Source organism: Lontra canadensis, unplaced genomic scaffold, assembly GCF_010015895.1.
Source record: "Lontra canadensis isolate GAN:19392208 unplaced genomic scaffold, GSC_riverotter_1.0 scaffold52, whole genome shotgun sequence".
Lineage (NCBI taxonomy): Eukaryota > Metazoa > Chordata > Mammalia > Carnivora > Mustelidae > Lontra > Lontra canadensis.
In genome coordinates, this window is record NW_022631046.1 from 12,648,612 (window position 1) to 12,670,182 (window position 21,571).

Below are 21,571 nucleotides of genomic sequence, written 5' to 3' on the forward strand. Positions count from 1 at the left end.
TTATAGGCTTGCCAGTTTGTGAAAGAGGTGACCACCAGATTTTTGTTGCTCAATGTTGTCAGTGACATCTGGGAACTTTTAAGTTCAGATAGCTGTGTGTAGATTATAATTTAAACTGAACCTATTTAAATAATCCTACTTGGAAAGGATAATGTTTAATTTGTGCTAACAATTATAAAATTTTATTTTGTTTTTAAAGGAAACTGCCTTGTTACAATAAATGACTTTTTTATAAGTCATGATCAGCCTGCTTTTTGTTTAGATAGCCAAAGAGATGCAGTTGTGATACGAGAGCCAAATAGCAAGTCACAAAAGGAGCTGGTGATAAATTAAGTGCTTTTTTTCTTCTTGCTTTTGTTACAATTTGTGAGCTCCTATGTGTTTTACCATAGTTTAAGTGTCTTCCGATGCCTGCATATTGGTTCAGTCAGTACATTTTAGAAATATTTTGAGGGCATAGCATTGTTTGCAAAAGATGGCATTTAGAGATTTTTTTATGACTTCTCAGTGCACTAGCTAATGGCCATTATTAAGGTGTTTGATGTTAGAATCTGACTTTTTTAATGTGTCGATGCTTGAATAGAGCTATTCTCAAGCTGGAATAACTGAGACTGAATGGACAAGTGGATCTTCAAAAGGCGGACCTCTGCAGGCATTAACTAGGGAATCTACAAGAGGGTCGAGAAGAACTCCAAGAAAAAGGGTGATGCAAGGCTTATTGCTTAGAATTGGGTTTTCAGATTGGTAGGGTTTTAGTGATTATTTTATATTTATTGTTTTTGTTTTGTTTTCAAACTAACAGGTGGAAACTTCAGAACATTTTCGTATAGATGGTGCAATAATTTCAGAGAGTACTCCCATAGCTGAAACTATAATGGCTTCAAGCAACGAAACCTTAGTAAATATGTTTCATAAACTATACAAGTGGTATTCTTTGTAAATTACCCTTTATTTAGAATTGGGGAGGTGGTAAATTTCAGCAAATCTCAAACTTGTGTTTTAAACAATTATATTTTTAAACTCACTTTCCCATATAATTCTGAATTTTAGAATTTTTTAGTATAGCCACGATATATACATACATAAATTTGTACAAGAATCTTACCTCTAAGTATTATAAGGAAACTTTTTTGCTAAAATATTTAGAGTGCTAAGGCTTCATATGAGAAGCACTGAATATGTTCATTTCTAGGTTCTTTTGCCTAAATTTTTATTAAGGGAAAGTTTTCAAATGTTACAGAAATAGAGTATCTTTTTTTTCTTTTTACATGTCTTTGTTGTGTTTGGATAATTCTGAGTCTGAATAATTTGAATCTTGGCAGGTTGTCAATAGGGTGACTGGAAATTTCAAGCACGCAGCTCCTATTCTGCCAATCACTGAATTCTCAGACATACCCAGAAGAACACCAAAGAAACCATTGACAAGAGCTGAAGTAAATGCATAAAATTTAGATCGATGCTACCATTGATCTTTTAAAAAGGAGATTTTTTTATATTTGTTTTTTTTGCAGTGGGAGGGAGCAGAGCTTTCTTAACTGGGTGGGGTATGTTTGTGTGTGTGTGTGTGTGTTTAAAGACACTTTTATTAGTGACAATCAAAAGTAACTAATATAGTATGATAAGCTAATACTATCCGCTTGCTACTGTATGCCTCTTAAGTTCCACTTTTCAAGGGAATATTCATTTATGTGCTGCTTCTAATATGTTCTCTTTGTTATTGATGTGGGTTGAAAGTGTTACTGGGCTGTTGGGAAGGCTATACTATCTTTCACTGAAAGGTCAAATAATGGGACTTTAAAGTGATTTTGTATAATGCTTGAATTGATTAACTCCTTATAATTAAGCTTTAAAGTACTAACTGCATGATGCATTATAATTTTAATGAATTTTTACCAAAGGTTGTTTTGATCCGGGCTAATGGTAAACAGCAAAACAATCAGGTTGTTTAAAAAATCATTTTACGGCTTTTTAAGTTAGGAAGATTGAATTGACTATGTTAATTTGATATCCTCCATATTTGATCATTTATTTTATTAAAAATTCTTAACAGAAGAAACGGTGTACTCTTAATAATGAGAAGCATGGGAAAATCCAGTGGGGGAACTTAATGCTGCCATATTAGCTATACTGAATTTTAGTTTTGTGGGGTTTGTTTTTGTTTTTGTTTTTGTTTTTTCTTAAACTTGGTTGAATGTTTGGTAATCCTCCATTACCACGTTAACATATCTCCACATTGAAAAAATTTGAAGAGAGAGCTTTGGAAGTTTATTGATACTTAGGTAATGATGAATTTAGAAAGGGCAGCTGGGGCAGACTTGAATGCACTCTGTTCTCTGAAACTTTTTTTAAATTATGTTTTAATTGCACATTTACACTAAATGTTAACTTGTGGTTGTTTGTTTCTTATTAGGTGGGAGAAAAAACAGAGGAAAGAAGAATAGAAAGGGATATTCTTAAGGAAATGTTTCCCTTTGAAGCATCTACACCAACAGGAATTAGGTATTCAGATACATTAAAACAAGAATTAGTGTATTCTGCTAGGGCATTTTTATTTATTTACTTTTAATTGAAGTGTGGTTAGCATATAATGGGAATTTTAATTTTTAATTCTTCACACGTTATTTATTGTACCTGTGTCCTCGGAATTAAACTGTTCTTTTGAGATCAGTTTAATTCTTAAGTCACTAGTTCATATTCTTGAAAGTTCAGTCAGATTCAAAGTTAATTTGGATAAGCTGAAATATTATAAATTATTTGCCTACTATCTAATTCTGATTTTTCATAGTAAGGAAGAAATACTTGTTTTCCTTAAAGGTTTCCCTTTTCTAATTGAAAAGACTTTAAGTAAGCTAAATTGTTTCCTGACTAAAAGAATCACAGCCAAACTACCTTATTTTTCTTCTATATCCTGAATATATTGGCCCTGAAAAGAAGTCAAGTTTAGTGAATATTTACCAATGTTCTGAAAGTTATTTTTTAATAGAGTGAACATCCAGCATTTTAAATGAAATATGTATAGAGATTTTAAATAGGCTGACCTCACTGTTTACAGGTGACAATTTTCTACTATTGTCTCAAGAATGTGTTTGAAATTAGGAGTGGTAATGACATTTTATATTTTATATTATACATCTAAATCATGACTTTTATCTAAATTTATTTTTTCTTCTTCCTGTTTTCACTCCCAACAGTGCTAGTTGCCGCAGACCAATCAAAGGGGCTGCAGGCCGGCCATTAGAACTCAGTGATTTCAGGATGGAGGAATCTTTTTCATCTAAATATATTCCTAAGTATGTTCCCTTGGCAGATGTCAAGTCAGAAAAGACAAAAAAGGGACGCTCTATTCCCATGTGGATAAAAATTTTGCTGTTTGTTGTTGTGGCCATTTTTTTGTTTTTGGTCTATCAAGCTATGGAAACCAACCAAGGAAATCCCTTCACTAATTTTCTTCATAATGACTCTGGAAAATCCATCTGAATGAAATCTCTTTGGCACACTCAATTTGGTCTCCTATTTTTTCTAATAACTATATTAAAAAAATTTGTGTATACTTGTTGACTTGAGAACTAAAAATAATGTGATTTCACCTCAATTAAAGTAGTATTCCATTGAAAAGCAAACAGGTTATATAAATGGACTTCATTTAAATGTTTTGGACTTTGGATTAGTAGGAGATCACTTCGTGCCATATGAATAATCTTTTTTAGCTCTGGAACTTTTTTGTAGGCTTTATTTTTTTAATGTGGACATTTATTTCACTTTTGAGAAAAATGTATATTGTTTTTGTGTATTTGGGAAACAAGAAGGGCAAAACATGGTAGTATAATGTGAAGCTACACATTTAAATACTTCAAATTCTTACAGAAAAGATTTTAAGAATTATTCTCTGCTGTATAAAAACTTGAGAGATATGTGAAACATGAAATTTGGTAAGAAAAAGAATAACTTGGGTTGTACTTTTTGTAACTGCCACAGGTTTGATGTGTTTATGGGGGAACATACAGCAATAATCTCTTCTGTAACTTTTATTAATAGTAATATGATTGTAGTCCTATTGTACTCACTTTTTAAAAGATTTCTAGTATCATGAATGTCCTACTTCAGTAAGACCCATTTAAATGCTGTTGATATCTTAGCAGGGATCTTTAGTGCAACATACACATGTTTTAGAGAATTGTTAGCTGGCTGTACATGTTTTTAGAAACGGTTTAGCTAGCTATAAGGCTGTAATTGGAAACTTGTACTTTTTATTTACAGCAAAACATTTATTCTCTCAATCCAATTTGCTACCAAAATATTTTTTAGATAAATAAGTGTGTGTCTGTTTAGAAGTTAGAAACTTTAAAACACTGGTCTGAGGTTCCATTTTGATTCATTTTTGCATTGCCTTCTGTTACCAAAAACAAAATTTGCCAGGTTTTTTCTTTGCCCTACATTTTCCAACAGAATTTGATTTAAAAGTACAAAAAGGGTTTCCTTTAAAATTACAGAGTAAAGTTTTCTTAGATACAAAGTAGTTAATACATAAATTTTTAAACTCTGAATATGAAGTGGGCATTATGATTTTTGTGTACTCTTGAAATGGTTAACTTATCTTTGTGGTTGATTTATTTTTTAGCTAAAACTTACCTCATGTATAACTTGGTTAAGTAACGTTGTAGGTAATTGAAATTTTAGTAGAATCAAGTAAAACAGAAATTTGAACTTACTCATTTGAATTTCAACTTTACAGTCATTGACCATAAAGCACACTAAAAATATAAGTTATTTTAAATATCATCTGAAATAAAAAAAATACTTTTTAAAAAGAAAACTTAATATGTATATTTAGGCCAGCACACAATTTTGATTTCATTAGCTGTATCCTGATGTTTAGCTTTGAAATGTTTTGTAGACATTTTTTACTTACTTTGCAATTGATCAGAAACTTTTGTAGGTCTGGTCCCATGAGAGAGTGGGAAATTTACTCCTAGATCAGAAATGCTTGCCTCTCTGAGTAAAAGTGTTTCTTTGAGATGAGCCACAGAGGGGGCACATTTTACTCTTTTCTGCAGTACAGTAATAGCAATACACTTTTTCCTTGTTTCTAAATTTTACTTCCCATAGTTTTCTATCTTTTCTTTTCGATTAGAAATTGTGAGAAGATTCATTTATTGTTTAAAAATATGGGAAAATAAATTGAACTTGTATGTATGTAAGATCAGTTCTCTAATAGAAAGGTATGGTCCAAAATAGTAAAAGAAGGACCACATAAAACATGTAGTCTTATTTTTTTTCCCTTTTAATGTGTACGTGGTCTTTTGTCTGTGTCTGTTTTATTCCACTAGAATAAATGTGTCCTTGATGTAAATGCAAAGCATTTCTTCCTGATTAAATTGTAGATGTAGACTTTACAATATAATTCAATAATAAAAATGTAATTAATCTCTAGTTTTGTCATTGTAATAAATGCTTTTCAGACAACACAAACAGTAAGATACCTGATAATATTTCTTAGGTGATTTTTATGGATTTTGGGGCTTTAATTCTAATTTCAGTTTTCTCCTTTATGTTTTGCTTCTAATCATTTCATAATCAACTCCTCATTTGTTCATGGATAAGCAGTGTATAGCCATTATACTCACCATCTTAGGGAAGCTTTCAAAGGCACCTTTCCCACTCTACAATACAGTAATATAGTAAATATAATATACTTTTTTCAGTCTCCCTTTCCTTTTTTTCCCCTGGTTGTACTGTCTTAGTACTTACATCTGACACTCATTGTTAGTCTTGCTTTGAGATTAAGCAAAGATGTTGCCAAGGTATATTATCATGGAGCTGTGTTCATAACATGAAAGTGCTTTTCTCTTTCCATCATTCATGTGTTCCCCAAAGAAGTTGAGAGTTTATTTAAATTAGTGACTCTTAAAGCAATATATATCCTATAATTAATTAGAAAGCACATAGCATCAAAGACATACTGTGCTTTTTTTTTTTTTTTTTAAGATTTTATTTATCCATTTGACAGAGATCACAAGTGGGCAGAGAGGCAGGCAGAGAGAGGAAGGGAAGCAGGCTCCCCGCTGAGCAGAAAGCCCGACTCGGGGCTCTATCCCAGGACCCCTGGGACATGACCCGAGCCCAAGGCAGAGGCCTTAAACCACCGAGCCACCCAGGCGTCCCAAGACTTACCATGCTTATTGCATGCTTACCATGTGCTAGATACTGCTTTATGCCCTTGACATGTATTCACTTACTTAATCCTTGTGAATGAAGTAGGTATTTTCTTACTGTCTCATTACAGATGAAGAAATTCATGCTCAGAGGGGTTAAGAAACTTGTTGAAGTTTGCACAGCTGGGAATTGATGGGTCTGGTTACATATGTATGATATGGCAGAAGAGACATGAAAGAACCAACATCCCACATGTATACTGTGTATCCATTTTCTTGTACCGCCTTGCTCCTTACACAGTTCTGGTGCCTCTAAGTTCCTAATTTCATTGGGGGTTCCTTTTTTTTTTCTTTTTTTTAAGATTTTATTTTATTTATTTGTCAGAGAGAAAGAGCGAGTGAGCACAAGCAGGGAGAGCAGCAGGAAAAGGGAGAAGCAAGCTCCCCACTGAGCTGGGAGCCTGATGTGGGACTCGATCCCAGGACCCTGGAATCATGACCTGAGATGAAGGCAGCCGCTTAACTGAGCCACCCAGGTGTCCCAAATTAGGGGTTCTTTAAGATCCACTTCTAGTTTTAATCTTTCTCTGTAGCCATTTAAGTTTTTTGTTTGTTTTTTAATAAATTTGAAACTACATTTTATAAATTAGTGTGTACATGTTACTTTGATATATTTAATTATTGTAATATGATTGCTGTTGTGATTTATCACATTATACAATTAATGGTGTAATGTCGTTTATACTAAAGACCAAGCATTCTTCAAAATAATGGGATCTCTTTTCAAAGTTCAAATTTTGTTGAAAGTTATGTTTAGTTTGGCATCATAGTCATAGTACATTAAAATACATTGATCAGTATCACCCTATCCTATCATGAATTATATACCAACTTTTTTGGATAGCGTCCTTTTTTATTTAAATTCAACTAATTAGGGGCACATGGGTGGCTCAGTGGGTTAAAGCCTCTGCCTTCTGCTCAGGTCATGATCCCAGGGTCCTGGGATGGAGCCCCGCATTGGGCTCTCTGCTCAGCGGGGAGCCTGCCTCCCTTCCTCTCTCTGCCTGCCTCTCTGCCTACTTGTGATCTCTGTCAAATAAATAAATAAAATCTTTAAAAAAAAAATTCAACTAATTAACATAATAGTGTAGTATTAGTTTCAGAGGTAGAGTTCAGTGATTCATCCGTTGCATAGAACACCCAGTGCTCATTCCATCAAGTGCCCCCCTTAATGCCCATCATCCAGTTACCCCATCCCCACAACCCCCTCCCCTCCAGCAACCCTCGGGTTTTTTTCCTATGCTTAAGAGTCTCTTATGGTTTATCTCTGATTACATCTTGTTTTATTTTTCCCAGGTTTTTTTTTTTTAAGATTTTATTTATTTGACAGAGATCACAAGTAGGCAGAGAGGAAGGGAAGCAGGCTCCCCGCTGAGCAGAGAGCCCAATGCAGGGCTCGATCCCAGGACTCTGGAATCATGACCTGAGCCAAAGGCAGAGGCTTTAACCCACTGAGCCACCCAGGCGCCCCTGTTTCTTTTACTAACCAGAATCATGCTGTATGTATCTTTGATGGGCTTGTTGAGATGTTCTCAGCGTAGCACACTCCTTTTATCCATTATATATTCCGGAGAATCAGTGTCACTGTTTGGGTTGCTTCATTCTGCTGTTACAGTTATGCCCACTTTTTTGCACAAACTGACTTGGACATTGAGCAGGTGGCAGGCCATGCATGCTGACTTGGGCAGGAGAGTGACTGGAGAGTGAATTTGGGACAGACAGGTCCATGGTATCATCTGTGATACAGGGCTGGTTTTGCTTTTAACTTTTGTTTTTCTGGGGAACTCTCTCCTAGATGAAAGCCTTCCTGGATAGAGTATTCTTAGCTGTAGATTTTTTTCCTTTTAGCAGTTCGAATTTATCATGCCACTTCCTTCTGGCCTGCAGAGTTTCTGCTGTAAACCCCAATGATAGCAGTATGGGGTTTCCCTTGTATGTCACTGCTTTCCTTTCTCTTGCAGCTTTAAAAATTCTCTCTTTTGTCCATTTTACTTAGTTTGTGTCTTGGTGCAGACCTCTTTGGATTGGTTTTGTTGAGGGCTCTCTCTGCCTCTTGGATCTAGATTTCTCTTTCATTCTCCAGATTCAGGAAGTTTTTAGCTGTTATTTCTTCAGATAAATCATCTGCCCCCTTTTTTTTTGCTCTTCTGGGATCCCTGTCATGCAACTGTTACGTTTGACAGTGTCGCTGAGTTCCCTGGGTCTATTCTCATTTAGCATATTTTTTCCCCTCTCACCTGCTCAGCTTGATTACTTTCCATTACTCTGTCCTCCATGTGGCTGATCCATTCTTCTACTTTCTCTTTTTTGCTGTTTATTCTGGGTGGTCTATTTTTATTTCCATTTAGTGAGTCTAACATCTCTAATTGGTCCTATGGAGGGCCTGCACTCTTTTCTCAAGTCCAGTGAGTATCTTTATGAGCATTACTTTAAATTCTTTGTCAGACGTATTTATCATCTCTATTTCTCTTAGGTCTCTTGTTCTGATTTTGTTCTGTTCTTTCATTTGGAAAATATTCCTCTGTCTCCTCATTCTCTTTCTTGCTGTGTCTATTTCTGTGTTAGGAAAGTCAGTTATGTCTACCACACTTGGAAGTAATGGCTTTATAAAGAAGAGGTCCTGGAATACAGTGTCTCCTTTTCACCAGAAAATGGTCCTTCAGGGGTATCTCCTATGTGTTTTGCTATGGGGGTGTCCTACTGTTGTGGCAGAGCTGTGTTTGCCTTGAGTCCAGCCTGCGATGGCTCTCTGCCTGTTGTGGGCAGAGTCTGGTGCTTGTGGTGTTAGTGGGCTTGTCAAGGGTTGCCTTGGGCTTGAGTTGAGTCAGACCAGGTGTTTGCCAGAGCTGAAGTAGCACCAAACTGCAGGCATTTTTCATGTGTGTTCCCCTGAGAAGCTTTTGTTGATGATCAAGCTTTTTTTGAAGCTGCAGTCAGCTAGCTGCCCGCCCCTGGCCCACTGCTGGGGTCGTAGTCAGACTGGTGTGTGGTTATCTTCCCTTCTCCCTAGAGCAGGACTCACTGTGGAGTAGTGCTGGTCCTTGTCTGGGCTCTTGCACACTGCCAAGCTTGTGGTACCTCTTTGATGGGATCTTGCCAAGAGCGATCGGGGGCGGGGGGGGGGGGTGGATCTGCTTTGCTGTGGCCTCTTGTCTATGTCAGGCTGCAGAGAGTCTATTCTTCCAGTGTCCCCGTTGCTTTCTGGGTTATTTATGCCAATGTGGGTGTTCTCTAGGTGGCCACGAGGCAAGAGGTGAGCCCAGGGTCCTCCTACTCCACCATCTTCTATATACCAACTTTTAAATGCATAAATACTAACACTTTTTCTCCTTAAATTTAAAACAATGATTTCAGGGGCTCCTGGCTGGTTCGCTCAGTGGAACATGTGACTCTTGGTATTGGGGCTGTGAACTAGAGTCCCATATTGGGTGTAGAGATTTACTATAAATAGATAAACTTTTAAAAAAAATGAAACTGGAGCACCTGGGTGCCTGAGTTGTTAAGCATCTGCCTTCGGTTCAGGTCATGATCCCAGTGTTCTAGAATTGAGCCCCACATCAGGCTCCCTGCTCAGCAGAAAGCCTGCTTCTCTCTCTCTCCCACTTCCCCTGCTTGTGTTCCCTCTCTTGATGTGTCTCTGTCAAATAAATAAAATCTTTAAAAAAAAAAAAAAGATTTCAAAATAACTCTTGTGATTATGTTAATTTCCTTAAATATGTTATTTTCTGATTTTCAAATATATCTTATTTGCACATCCTGTTTTTTCCTCTTTAAGTTTCATTTTCTTTTTAATTATAGTATAGTTAACATGGTGTATATTAGTTTCAGGTCTACAGTATAGTGATTCAACAATCCTATATATTACTCCATGTTCATTAAGATAAGTGTACTCTTAATCCCTTTTACCTGTTTGACTCATCCCTAACCCACCTTCCCTCTAGGAACCATCGTTTTTCATAGTTAAGTGTCTCTTTTTTGGTTTGTCTTTTCATAGTTCACTTTTTTTTCCCCTTAAATTCCACATATAAATAAAATATGGTATTGGGGTTTTTTTAAAGATTTTATTTATTTATTTGACAGAGATCACAGTTAGGCAGAGAGGCAGGCAGACAGAGAGAGAGAGAGAGAGAGGGAGAGGAGGAAGCAGGCTCCCCGCTAGCAGAGAGCCGGATAAGGGGCTCGATCCCCGGACTCTGGGATCATGACCCGAGCTGAAGGCAGAGGCTTTAACCCACTGAGCCACCCAGGCGCCCCTGGTATTGTTTTTTTAAATAGGCTCCACACCTAGCATGCAGCCTGTGCAGGTCTTGATCTCACGGTTGTGAGATCAAGATCTGAGCCAAGATCAGGAGTCAGACATCTATCTGACTGAGCCACCCAGGCACCCACATGTGATATTTGTCTTTGATTGACTTATTTCACTTAGCGTTATACTCTAGATCCATCCATATTGTTGCAAATGGCAAGATTTTGTTCTTTCCTATAACTGCATAGTATTCCATTTTGTGTATGCATACACCACATTTTTTTATCCATTCATTTATCAACAGACAGTTGGATTGTTTCCATAACTTGACTGTTGTAAGGAATGCTTCAATAAACTTAGGGGTGCGTATATCCTTTCAAATTAGTGTTTTCATATTCTTTGGGTCAATACCCAGTAGTGGAATTACTGGATCATAGTGTAGTTCTGTTTTTAATTTTTGGAGGAATTTCTGTACTGTTCTCCACAGTGGCTATACCCGTTGCATTCCCACCAACAGTGCGTGAGGGTTCCTTTTTCTCCACATCCTTGCCAATACTTCTTGAGTTTTTTATTTTCACCATTCTGGCAGGTGTGAGGTGATATCTCATTGTGGTTTTGATTTGCATTTCCCTGATGATGAGTGATGATCTTCATGTGTCTGTTGGCCATCTGTAGGTCTCCTTTGGAAAGGTCTCTGTTCATGTCTTTGGCCCACTTAATAATTGGTGTGTGTCTGTGTGTGTGTGTGTTCAGTTGCATAAGTTCTTTATATATTTTGGGTACTAACCCTTTATTGGATATGTCATTAACACATATCTTCTCTCTCATGGGACTCCTGGGTGGCTCAGTCAGTTAAGCGGCTCCCTTCGGCTCATGATCTCAGAGTTCTGGGATCGAGTCCTGCATTGGGCTCCTTGCTCGGTGGAGAGCCTGCTTCTCTCTTTCCTTCTGCCTGCCACTCTGCCTGCTTGTGCTCTCTCTCTCTGTGTCAAATAAATAAATACAATCTTTAAATATATATATATATTTTTTTCTCCCATTCAGTAGATTGTCTTCTGTTGATTTGTTTCCTTTGCTGTGCAGAAGCTTTCTTTTTTTTTCCTAATGTACTCCCAATAGTTTATTTTTGCTTTTGTTTCCCCTGCCTCAGGAGATATTCTAGAAAATAATGTTGCTATGGCTAATGTCAGAGAAATTACTGCCTGTGCTCTCTTCTAGGATTTTTATGGTTTTAGTTCTTACATTTAGGTCCTTAATCCATTTTGAGTTTATTTTGTGTACAGTGTAAGAAAGTGGTCCAGTTTTATTCTTTTCTATGTTGCTGTCCAGTTTCCCCAGCACCATTTGTTGAAGAGACTTTTTTTCCTATTGCATATTTTTACCTTTTTTATTGAGGATTTTGTTTCTTAATATGTTTCTTAATCTGTTTTCCATCTTCATACTGTTTTTTCAAATATATTGTCTTTGACATCTCACTTCTCTCCCATTCTGTCATTGTGGTAAACATTTTTTTTTTTTTTGTGGTAAACATTTTTAAAACCCTTTTCAGTAAGAGTCTCAACAGGAAGAGGCTATGTAGTCAGGCTGTCACCTTGAATTAGCAGTCCCAGACTACTTTTCAGAATTCATGTAAAATCCTCCCACCAATGATTTAGGAAGGAAGTAGAGAAGACCCTGAGTCTTGAGTGCAGGGCGACTGCAACAGATTGATTCCATTGTGTTCTGGTATAGAATCATCAGTTTAGCTGATATTTGATGGCATTTATGCTATATTCATAGTGTTTTGAAATTGCTTGTAAAATTTTACCACCCACCTGAACAAATACTTATTTGGTGCATCTATGCCAGGTATAATTTTTTTCAGTGCAGGATGCAGTTTTAGAAATATATTTGAACTTGTCTTGGGCATTCTTATGAGAAGTAGTTTTAAAAAATAAAATTATTCCATTAAGTAACAACAGTATAGGTTTTTCAGCAGTTTAAATATTGTTGCCAGTTTTCTTTACCTTGAGATAAATTCATAATGTTTAACCCTTGTAAGTCAAAGAACCAAACATTTGTCAGATCTTGTTGGGAATAAGTTATGAAAATACAATTCTAATCAAACTCTAATATCCTAGACCACTATGGACTTTGTAGTTGAGAATTTAACATGGTGCTCTTGTGGTAGTGCATAATTTGAAACTGAGGCAGTGTAAAGTATACCTATGTTTATTTGTGCTAGTAACAGAAATTATAGTTTATCACAGCTTTGGTTTAATTAGAAGAAATAAGTGATCCGTTGGTATGTAATCAAGACTTAATTTAATTATGGCCGTTTCTATGGGTCAGAAATAAGGGAGTGACTTGCCTGTTTGTGTGATTGTGACTAATGGTCTCGTAAACTGCCAGGCAGGGCTGCAGTATCATCTAAAAGCTTGACTAGGGCAGAATCTTAATGAAGCTCACAGTATAGTTGGTATGCCTTTGAGGTTCCTTACTGAGTTCCTCCAACTGTTGAGGAGAGACAAAGGCATACTAACTATAAGCAGTGGTTTGAGAGTTGGCGATTTGTTAAGGGAGGATTTGGGTTTGTGCCTAAAATGAGACCATACAGCCCCACACAGTTCAAGAAACAATATTACCAATCCCCCAGAATCCTCTTCCTTCTAGTTTCTGCCCCTCCACAACTCACTACCTGGTGTAATCACTGCCCTAACAAAACACATTTTCTTTTGTTGCTTCATAAATAAAGTCATACATTTCATATACTCCTTTGAGTGGCTTTCACTTAATATTGTAAAATTAATCCATATAATTACATGTAGTGGTAGATTGTTTATTGTCATTGCTATATTTTTAGTATAGTTTATTTTTATGTTTAATTTTTTTATATAGAGATTTTATTTACTTGAGAGACAGCACACAAGCTGGGGGAGGGGTAGAGGGAGAGGAAGAAGCAGACTTCCCACTGAACAGGGAGCCCAATGTGGGATTTGATCCCAGGACCTAGGATCATGACCTGAGCCAAAGGTAGACGCTTAGCTGACTGAGCCACCCAGGTGCCCCTATTTCCTTTTAACTTCCAGTGGGCATTTGGGTTGTTCCAGAGTTTTGGCTATTAACCAGAAATGCTACAAACATTTCTTTGTGTCTTTTGGTGGGTATATATGTGCATTTCTGTCTGCTGGGTTATAAGGTCTGCTTATGTACCAAGTGACAACTTTTATACTGATTTATAGTTCTTAAATGTTCTGGATACTAGCCCTTTGGCAGTCTACCAGATTCTAATCAGGAGGCAGAAATGACACCAGTTATTTGAACAGAAATAATTTAAAGAATTAATTAACCGGGGACCTGGCTGGCTCATTTGGGTAGAGCATGTGACCCTTGCTCTTGGGGTTGTGAGTTTGAGCCCCATGTTGGTGATAGAGATTAAAAAAAAAATCATTAACCAGTCAAAGTTATTAACTAGATAACTGACAGAATAACATAAGAATTATGCTGTAATGTGGCTATAGCTATTGAAGCAGAAATATATGAGTCACTGCATAATTTGTTCATGTAGTTCTATCCATGAAAGGATGATTTTTTTTTAATATAAGAAATAGTCGGTGATATTGTAATAGTGTTGTCTGATGACAGATGGTAGCTACACTTGAGCTATCATAGCATAGATACAGACTTGGGTTGGACACTTGAAACTAATGTAACCTTGTCAACTACAAAAAAAATCCCTAGAAGAAAGTTCCCCAGTGGAATTTGAGATACAGAAAAAGAACTTTCTCACCCAAGCATCAACGGAACCACATAGTATTGTGTTCAGCACATCACAAAACCTTTTAGCAATTCTGTTAGAACGGTTGTAAGTATTCACAAATACAGACCCAGATATGCAGTGTATTTTTGTTTCTCAACTTCAGTTGGCTTGTCCTACACCCCCATTATGCTATTTCAGTAAAAACAAACTAAGCACTGCCAAGTTTAAAAAAACAAAAACAAAACAAAACAAAACAAAAATTTCTATATAGGAAGAACCCCTAATTCCTACAATGCACAAAAAATTAATTTGAGGTGGATCATTGACCTAAATGTGAAAACTAAATCAAGCTTCTAGAAGAAAACAGAAATATCTTTTTTTTTTTTAAGATTTTATTAATTTGAGAGCATGAGCAGGGTGGCAGGCAGAGGGAGAGGGATAAGCAAACTCCCCACTGAGCAGGGAGCCAGATGTGGGGCTCGATCCCAGGACCCTGAGATCATGACCTATGCTGAAAGCAGACGCTTAACCAACTGAACCACCCATTTGTCCCAAAACCTCCAAATGTTAAATGACTGAAATATTTTATAGTGTATTTTGTGACTACAGTGCATTTGAGCTAGAAATCAATGAAGAACAGTATTATTGAGAAAACCTTTTATTGGGAATTAAACACTGTACTTTGAAATAACTGTTGAATCAAAGAAGGATACAATAGAAATTGGAAAATATTTTGACCTGAATGATAACTAAAGATACAACTATGAAAATTCGTGAGGTATAATCAGTAATTAGAGCAAACATCATACTGTAGTAAAATTTTAAAATCTTTCTATTTAAAATCAAGAGTAAGACAATGTCCTCCATCAGCATTTTTATTCAACATTGTACTGGAGTTCTTTTTTTTTTTTTTTTTTTAAGATTTTATTTATTTATTTGACAGATCCCAAGTAGGCAGGGAGGGAGGGAGCAGGCTCCCAGTTGAGCAGAGAGACCTATGCGGGGCTCCATCCCAGGACTCAGATCCTGACCTGAGTTGAAGGCAGAGGCTCAACCTACTAGGCCACCCAGGCGCCCCTGTACTGGAGTTCTTAACAGGAAGACAGAAAAAATAAAAAGGAAAAGCTGGAAAGGAATAAATAAAATTATTATTCACAGATGACATGACTGTATATGTAGAAAAACCAAAATAAGAACCTATAGCTAAACAATTAGAACTAATAGGTTTATTTATTTAGCAAGGCCTCGGAATATAAGGACATTGCATTGAGGTCAATTATGTTGCTGTATATCAATAACAACAACAACAAATAGACAATGAAATTCTGAAAAATGCCACTTAAAATACTACAAAAAAACAAGCACATGGAAGTAAATCTAACAAATAATGTGAGAGACCTTTCACTGAAAACTACTAATTTTAAAAGAAATTAAAGGAAATCCAAATGAACAACATAAAGATGTTAATTTTTCCTCAACTCACAGATTCAGTGTAATTCCAATCAAAATCCCAGCAGACTTTTGATTAAAAAATTGACACAAAATTTTGATTGAGCTGATTCTGATATTTAGATGGCAATGCATAGAGTTAAAAATAGCTATGGCAATTTTAAAGAAGAACAAAGCTGAACAGTAACACTGCCAAATAGCTTGACCTATTACAAAGCTGTGGAAATTTAGTGTGGTCTTGTTCCAACAATGGACAAATAAAACAATGGAACAGCACAGAAAGTTCACAGATAGGTTGAATAGAGTCACCTGATAGATGACAAAGACTATGTTTCTCTGTAGTGCAAAAACAATGGTCTTAGTATGGATCAATTGAATATTCACATGAAAAAAAAAATCCCTACCTCGCAAACATAAAAATTCCAGATGGATTATCCTAAAAATTGGAAAGATCTGGCAATAAAGAATTTTTTAAAATAGGAAATATAATATAGGAAAATAGTATCTCTTTGAACTTGAAGAAAGGTAAAGCTTTCTTAAGATGAAAATCAATGCACATTAACAAAATAATTGATAAATTGAACTATCTAGTAAAATTAAAAACTTTGTTCACCAAAAGACATCATTTAAGGAGAGTACAAAGGCAAGGCAAAGATACTTTGCCTTGAAGATATTTGCTATATATGTGTGTCTGATAAAGGGATTGTATTTGGAATAAGTGAAGAATTTCTAAAAATCTATATTTTAAAAAAGCAACTGGGGCACACGAGCAACTCAGTGAGTTAAGTGGCCGACTCTTAATTTTGGCTCAGGTCATGATCTCATGGTCCTCTGTGACAGAGATTGAGCCTCTGTAAGACTCCATGCTGGGCATGGAGCCTTCTTAAGATTCTCTCTCAAAAACAAACAAAAAAAAAAAAAAATGAAAGCAACTAGTAGAAAAATGGGCAAAAGAGTCATTTCACAAAGGAATATGCTCAAATTTCCTGTGTATATGTGTATATATTTCCTGTGTATATGTGGACTTTAACCATAAACAAACAAAAAAACCATACCTTTTACTACATTAAAATTAAGACCTTCATTTAGGGGCGCCTGGGTTGCTCAGTGGGTTAAGCCTCTGCCTTTGACTCTGGTTGTGATCTCAGGGTCCTGGGGTTGAGCCCTGGGCTCTCTGCTCAGCGGGGAGCCTGCTTTCCCCTCTCTCTCTCTGTCTGCCTCTCTGCCTACTTGTCAATAAATAAATAAATGTCAAATAAATAAATAAAATCTTTTAAAAATATTTTTTAAATAAAATAAAATTAAGACCTTCATTTCATCAAGAGACCTCATAAAGAGAGAAAACACAGAACATGAGAGAAAATATTTACAACATATATAGGTGGCAAACGATGATCCAGAACATAAAGAATTCCTACAAATAAATGACAGTCTTTTGCCAAAAATGAGCAAAAGTCTTTAACACATCACAGATAAACAAAAGGTGTTTGGCGTCATTGTAAGTAATTAGGCTCATGTAAAGCAAAACCACAGATAGTGTTCCACATTCACCAACCTGCCAAAAATTAGTGTTACACCAAAAAAGCATGTGGAGTATAATGGGAATATCCATGAGCTACTGGTGAGACTTGTAAATTGGGACAACTTTGAAAAACAAGACATAGATGTTGAATATAAGTGTAGCCTAAGAATGAGTAATACTACTCAAATATATACCCTGGATAGACTCTTACACTTGAGCATCAAGATGCATGTGGGGGTGCCTGGCTGACTCAGTCAGTAGAGTATGCAACTTTTGATCTCAGGACTGTGAGTTCGACTCTGGTGGGCATAGGGATTACTTTAAAAAAAGAAAAAGACGCACGTAAAGAAGGTTTTTATACAGTACTGGTAATAATTCCAAAAGAGGGACTACTGGGTGGCTCAGTTGGGTAAGCATCTGCATTCAGCTCAGGTCATGATCCTGGGGTCCTGACTTTGAGCTCTGCATTGGGCTCCTTGCTCAGCGAGGAGCCTGCTTCTCTCTGCCTGCTGCTCCCCCTGCTTGTTCTCTCTCTCTGACAAATCAATAAAATATTAAAAAAGTAATTACCAAAAGAACTTAATAAGCTATCCATCAGTAGTAAAACAGATGGGTAAATTGTGGTATATTTGTACACTGGAATATTATAATGTATGAATTATAGCTAGGCAGCATGGAAGAATTTTACGATGTTGAGCAAAAAATGCAAGGTAAAAATAATATAATACAAATTAGAGTTCCAAAACGGGCAAAATTACATTGTTTAAGGACATATAGTTAAGTAGTAAAACTTTAATGAGAGGAAAATAATTTTCAGGGAAGGCTGAATACGGGTAACCTCCTGTGAATGGAGGGGATTGTGATCCAGGAAGAACACAGAGTAAGGAAGTAACTGGAGGGTAGTGTTGCATTTCTTGACCAGGGTGTGGTTTTATGGTCATGAAATTGTACATTTATTATATGTACCTTCCTTATGATATAGCTCATATTCTTTTAAGTCCAAAAAGCTTCCCAAAATCAGCTAAAAAGTGGTTGAGATTATCAATGTAAGAAAGTGATTTTAATAATTATAAATGATATATACTTGGTTTTTCAAGTCAGACCCTGAATAGCCAATAAAGTCTTGAAAAGAACAAAGTTGGACTTGTTTCAAAATGTATTACAAAACTACAGTAATTAAAACAGTGTGGTACTCACATAAGACAGACATATTGACCAGTGGAATAGAATAGAGCCCAAAAAAGAATCCTTACACATATGGTTAAATGATTATCAACAAGGTTGCCAAGACCCCTCAATGGTGAAAATCGTCAATAAACAGAGTTTGGAAAACTGGATATCCATTTGCAGGATAATCAAGTTGGACCCTTATATTATACACGAAAATTAGCTCAAAGACTTAAATACAAAATTTAAAACTAAAAACCCTAGAAGAGAACTTAGGAGTAAGCCTTCATGACATTGGATTTGGCAATGATTTCATGGAAATGACACTAAAACCATAGGCAACAAAGGCAAAAATACACAAGTGGGTCTAAATCAAGCTTTAAAACTTCTGTGCATCAAAGGATACAATCAACAGAGAAAAAATGCCAACCTACGGAATGGGAGAAAATATTTGCAAATCATACATCTAATAAGTTAGTATCCAATATATATATTTTTAAAACTCCTACAACTCAACAGCAACAAAAAACCCCAAGTAGCCCAATTTAAAAATGAGCAAAGGTCTTGAATAGATAGTACTCCAAAGAAGATAGACAAATGGCCAAGAAGCATAGGAAAATTGTTCAATATCACTGCTCATCACAGAAATGCAAATCTAATGAGATAACAGCTCACACCCATCATCAGGACAAACACTATCAAAAAAAAAAAAAAAACCCACTGTGCAAAACAAGTGTTGGCACAGATGTGGAGAAAAAGGAACCTTCGTGCATTGTTGGTGGGAATGCAAACTGGTATAGCATTGTGGAAGACAGTATGTAGGTTCCTCAAAAATTTTAAAAATAAAACTATCATATGATCCAGTATCACACAACTGTGTATTTAGCTAAAAAGTACAAAAACACTAATTTGAAGGGATACATGCACCCCATGTTTATAGCAGCATTATTTACAGTAGCCAAGATATGGAAGCAGCTCAAGTGTCCATTGATTAATGAATGGATAAAGAAGATGTGGTATATACACATGATGGAATATTATGCAGCCATAAAAAACACTGAAATCTTGCCATTTGCAACAACATGGATGGATCTAGAGAGAATAGTGCTAAGTGAAATAATCAGAGAACCAGCAATTCGACACTTATGTATATAATCTGATTACATCTTGCACATATGCACCAGGAATTGTACAAGAATTTTCATGACAGTAAAAATCCTAGACAGTAAATCATGACAGTAAAAAACAAATTCCATGGGGTGCCTGCATGGTAAGCTTCAGCCTTCAGCTTAGGCTATGATTCCAGGACCTTGGGATCGAGCCCCGCATTGGGCTCTCTGCTCAGCAGGGAACCTGCTTCTCCTTCTCCCTCTGCCCATCCCCCCATCTGCTTGTACTCACTCTCTCACTCTCGCTCTGTCTCTCTCAAATAAATAAATAAAATATTTAAAAAATAAAAAATTAAGTGCCCACTCATTATTTAAAAAAAGAAAAACAAAAAATTTGCAACCTAACAATAGATGGGAAAGTCCTTAATTGATAAAGATTACCTATCAAAAACCTATAGTGATATATTACACTTAACAATAAAACAATATACTATTGCTTTACTAAAAAAAAAAAAATAGGAATTTAAAAATAGTTGCTAAATAATTATTTTAGGAACTAAATAAGAATGCTTATTTTCATCACTACTTGTTCATCTCTAGGAAGCAGATTAAATCCTCATTTTGACACTGAGGAAACTAAAGTGCAAGTGGATTAAGTATTTTCAAAAGGCCACAAAGCTATAATCAAGATGGAAGTTTTGAACACAAAGCTGACCAAAGAGTTTATATTTTTACTTGTGATAACAAAGGAATGTCAAACCAGACACAACCAAGTAACTCCAAACATTCAGACTCAACTCCTTAGTTAGGTAAGGATTTTATGGATAGCTTTGATTAATAAAATGAGAGCTGTCATAATCAGATAACAGAATAAGTCCAATTTTTTCTTTGGTGATGGGACCAGAAGGGCTGTAATTGAGGTTTATTCAGTTAAATTGGCTTGGTGACCTAACACTAAAGTATTTGTTTCTAGGGTATCATAGTAACAGTGACACTTAAGACCATTCCAAATCAATATAACAGGAAAAAGTTATATGGCATTGTCAGTAAATAGTCACTTTATGGATTGTTTAGTTTTTGTAAATGAGTCATTTTGAAGCTATTTGGATCTTTTTATCACACTAGATATGTACCGTGAGAACCCCAAACAATACCACATTTTATACTTGAATCTAAGGATTAATAAGCAGACTTTGGTTAGGCTGTTTACTTAAGGATTTTAAAAATAGTGGCTAGCCGTATGTCCACAAGATACTATCTCAGAAATACCCAGGTATAAGCAATCTTACAAGAAGGGTCCACTAGATGTCACTGTAGAACTCACTGTTCTTGTAATACGGGTTCCCTTCCTCCCCCCAACTACCACCCCATCCAAAAGTAGAGTATTCCTATGAAACCTTTCATAAACCAATATGATATAAAGTGAAGAAGCACTCAGCATTTTGTAAAAGCAAAAATTCTTTTTGGATTTCTTTTGGTTAGTGAAAAACAAGTAGTAACATAGTCTTCTGTGAAAGTAAAGTGGCCTAAAGCAAACTTTCCAGTAGCAGGGAATACCTATATTTCTTACTGTGGGAGAACTTTACTAAATAGAATCTTGTCACTTGTAAATAACAGTTAAAATGTTGAGTCGCGAGGGGTTCTTGGCCAGCTCAGTTGGTAGAGCATGCAACTCTTAATTTCTGGGTTGTAAGTTCGAGCCCCACGTTAGGTATGGAGATTACTTAAAAATAAGATCTTAAAAAAAAAAAATGTTGAGTTGCTATCATTGCATGCTGGATCAAAAATGGTATTAGAGAATTCCTGGCTAGTTCAGTCCATAGAGTGTGCAAGTCTTGATCTTGGGGTCGAGAGTTCAAGCCCTACATCCTGCATGGAGTTTACTTGAGATTTCTTTTTTTTTTCTTCCTAAGCTATTAGACTCCAGGAGTGCCTGGGTGACTCAGTCAGTTGGGTGTCCAGCCCTTGATCTCAGCTCAGATCTTGATCCCAGTGTCATGAATTCGAGCCCCATGTTGGGCTCCACGCAGAGCATGGAGTCTACTTAAAAAAAAGAAAAAAGCTATTAGATTCCAATCATTATGTTCATGTCATTACACTAAAATGAGCATAAAAGTAGAGTAATAG

At 36.1% G+C, this 21,571-nt stretch overlaps 1 protein-coding gene across 4 annotated transcripts in view; it reads left to right on the forward strand.

Moving 5' to 3' along the window:
* The window catches only part of TMPO (thymopoietin), a 28,712-nt gene extending 23,282 nt beyond the window's left edge, over positions 1 to 5,430 (forward strand). Inside the window, exons 5-9 of one of the 4 annotated variants that reach the window (XM_032874289.1) lie at positions 584 to 703; positions 803 to 898; positions 1,323 to 1,433; positions 2,411 to 2,499; positions 3,192 to 5,430. In XM_032874289.1, the coding sequence (XP_032730180.1) occupies positions 584 to 703; positions 803 to 898; positions 1,323 to 1,433; positions 2,411 to 2,499; positions 3,192 to 3,477 (702 nt within the window). In that variant the 3' untranslated portion in view covers positions 3,478 to 5,430. The remainder of the gene's footprint in view (positions 1 to 583; positions 704 to 802; positions 899 to 1,322; positions 1,434 to 2,410; positions 2,500 to 3,191) is intronic. The other 3 variants (XM_032874290.1, XM_032874291.1, XM_032874292.1) reach the window with 3 other exon arrangements.
* Positions 5,431 to 21,571: the final 16,141 nt, after the last annotated feature.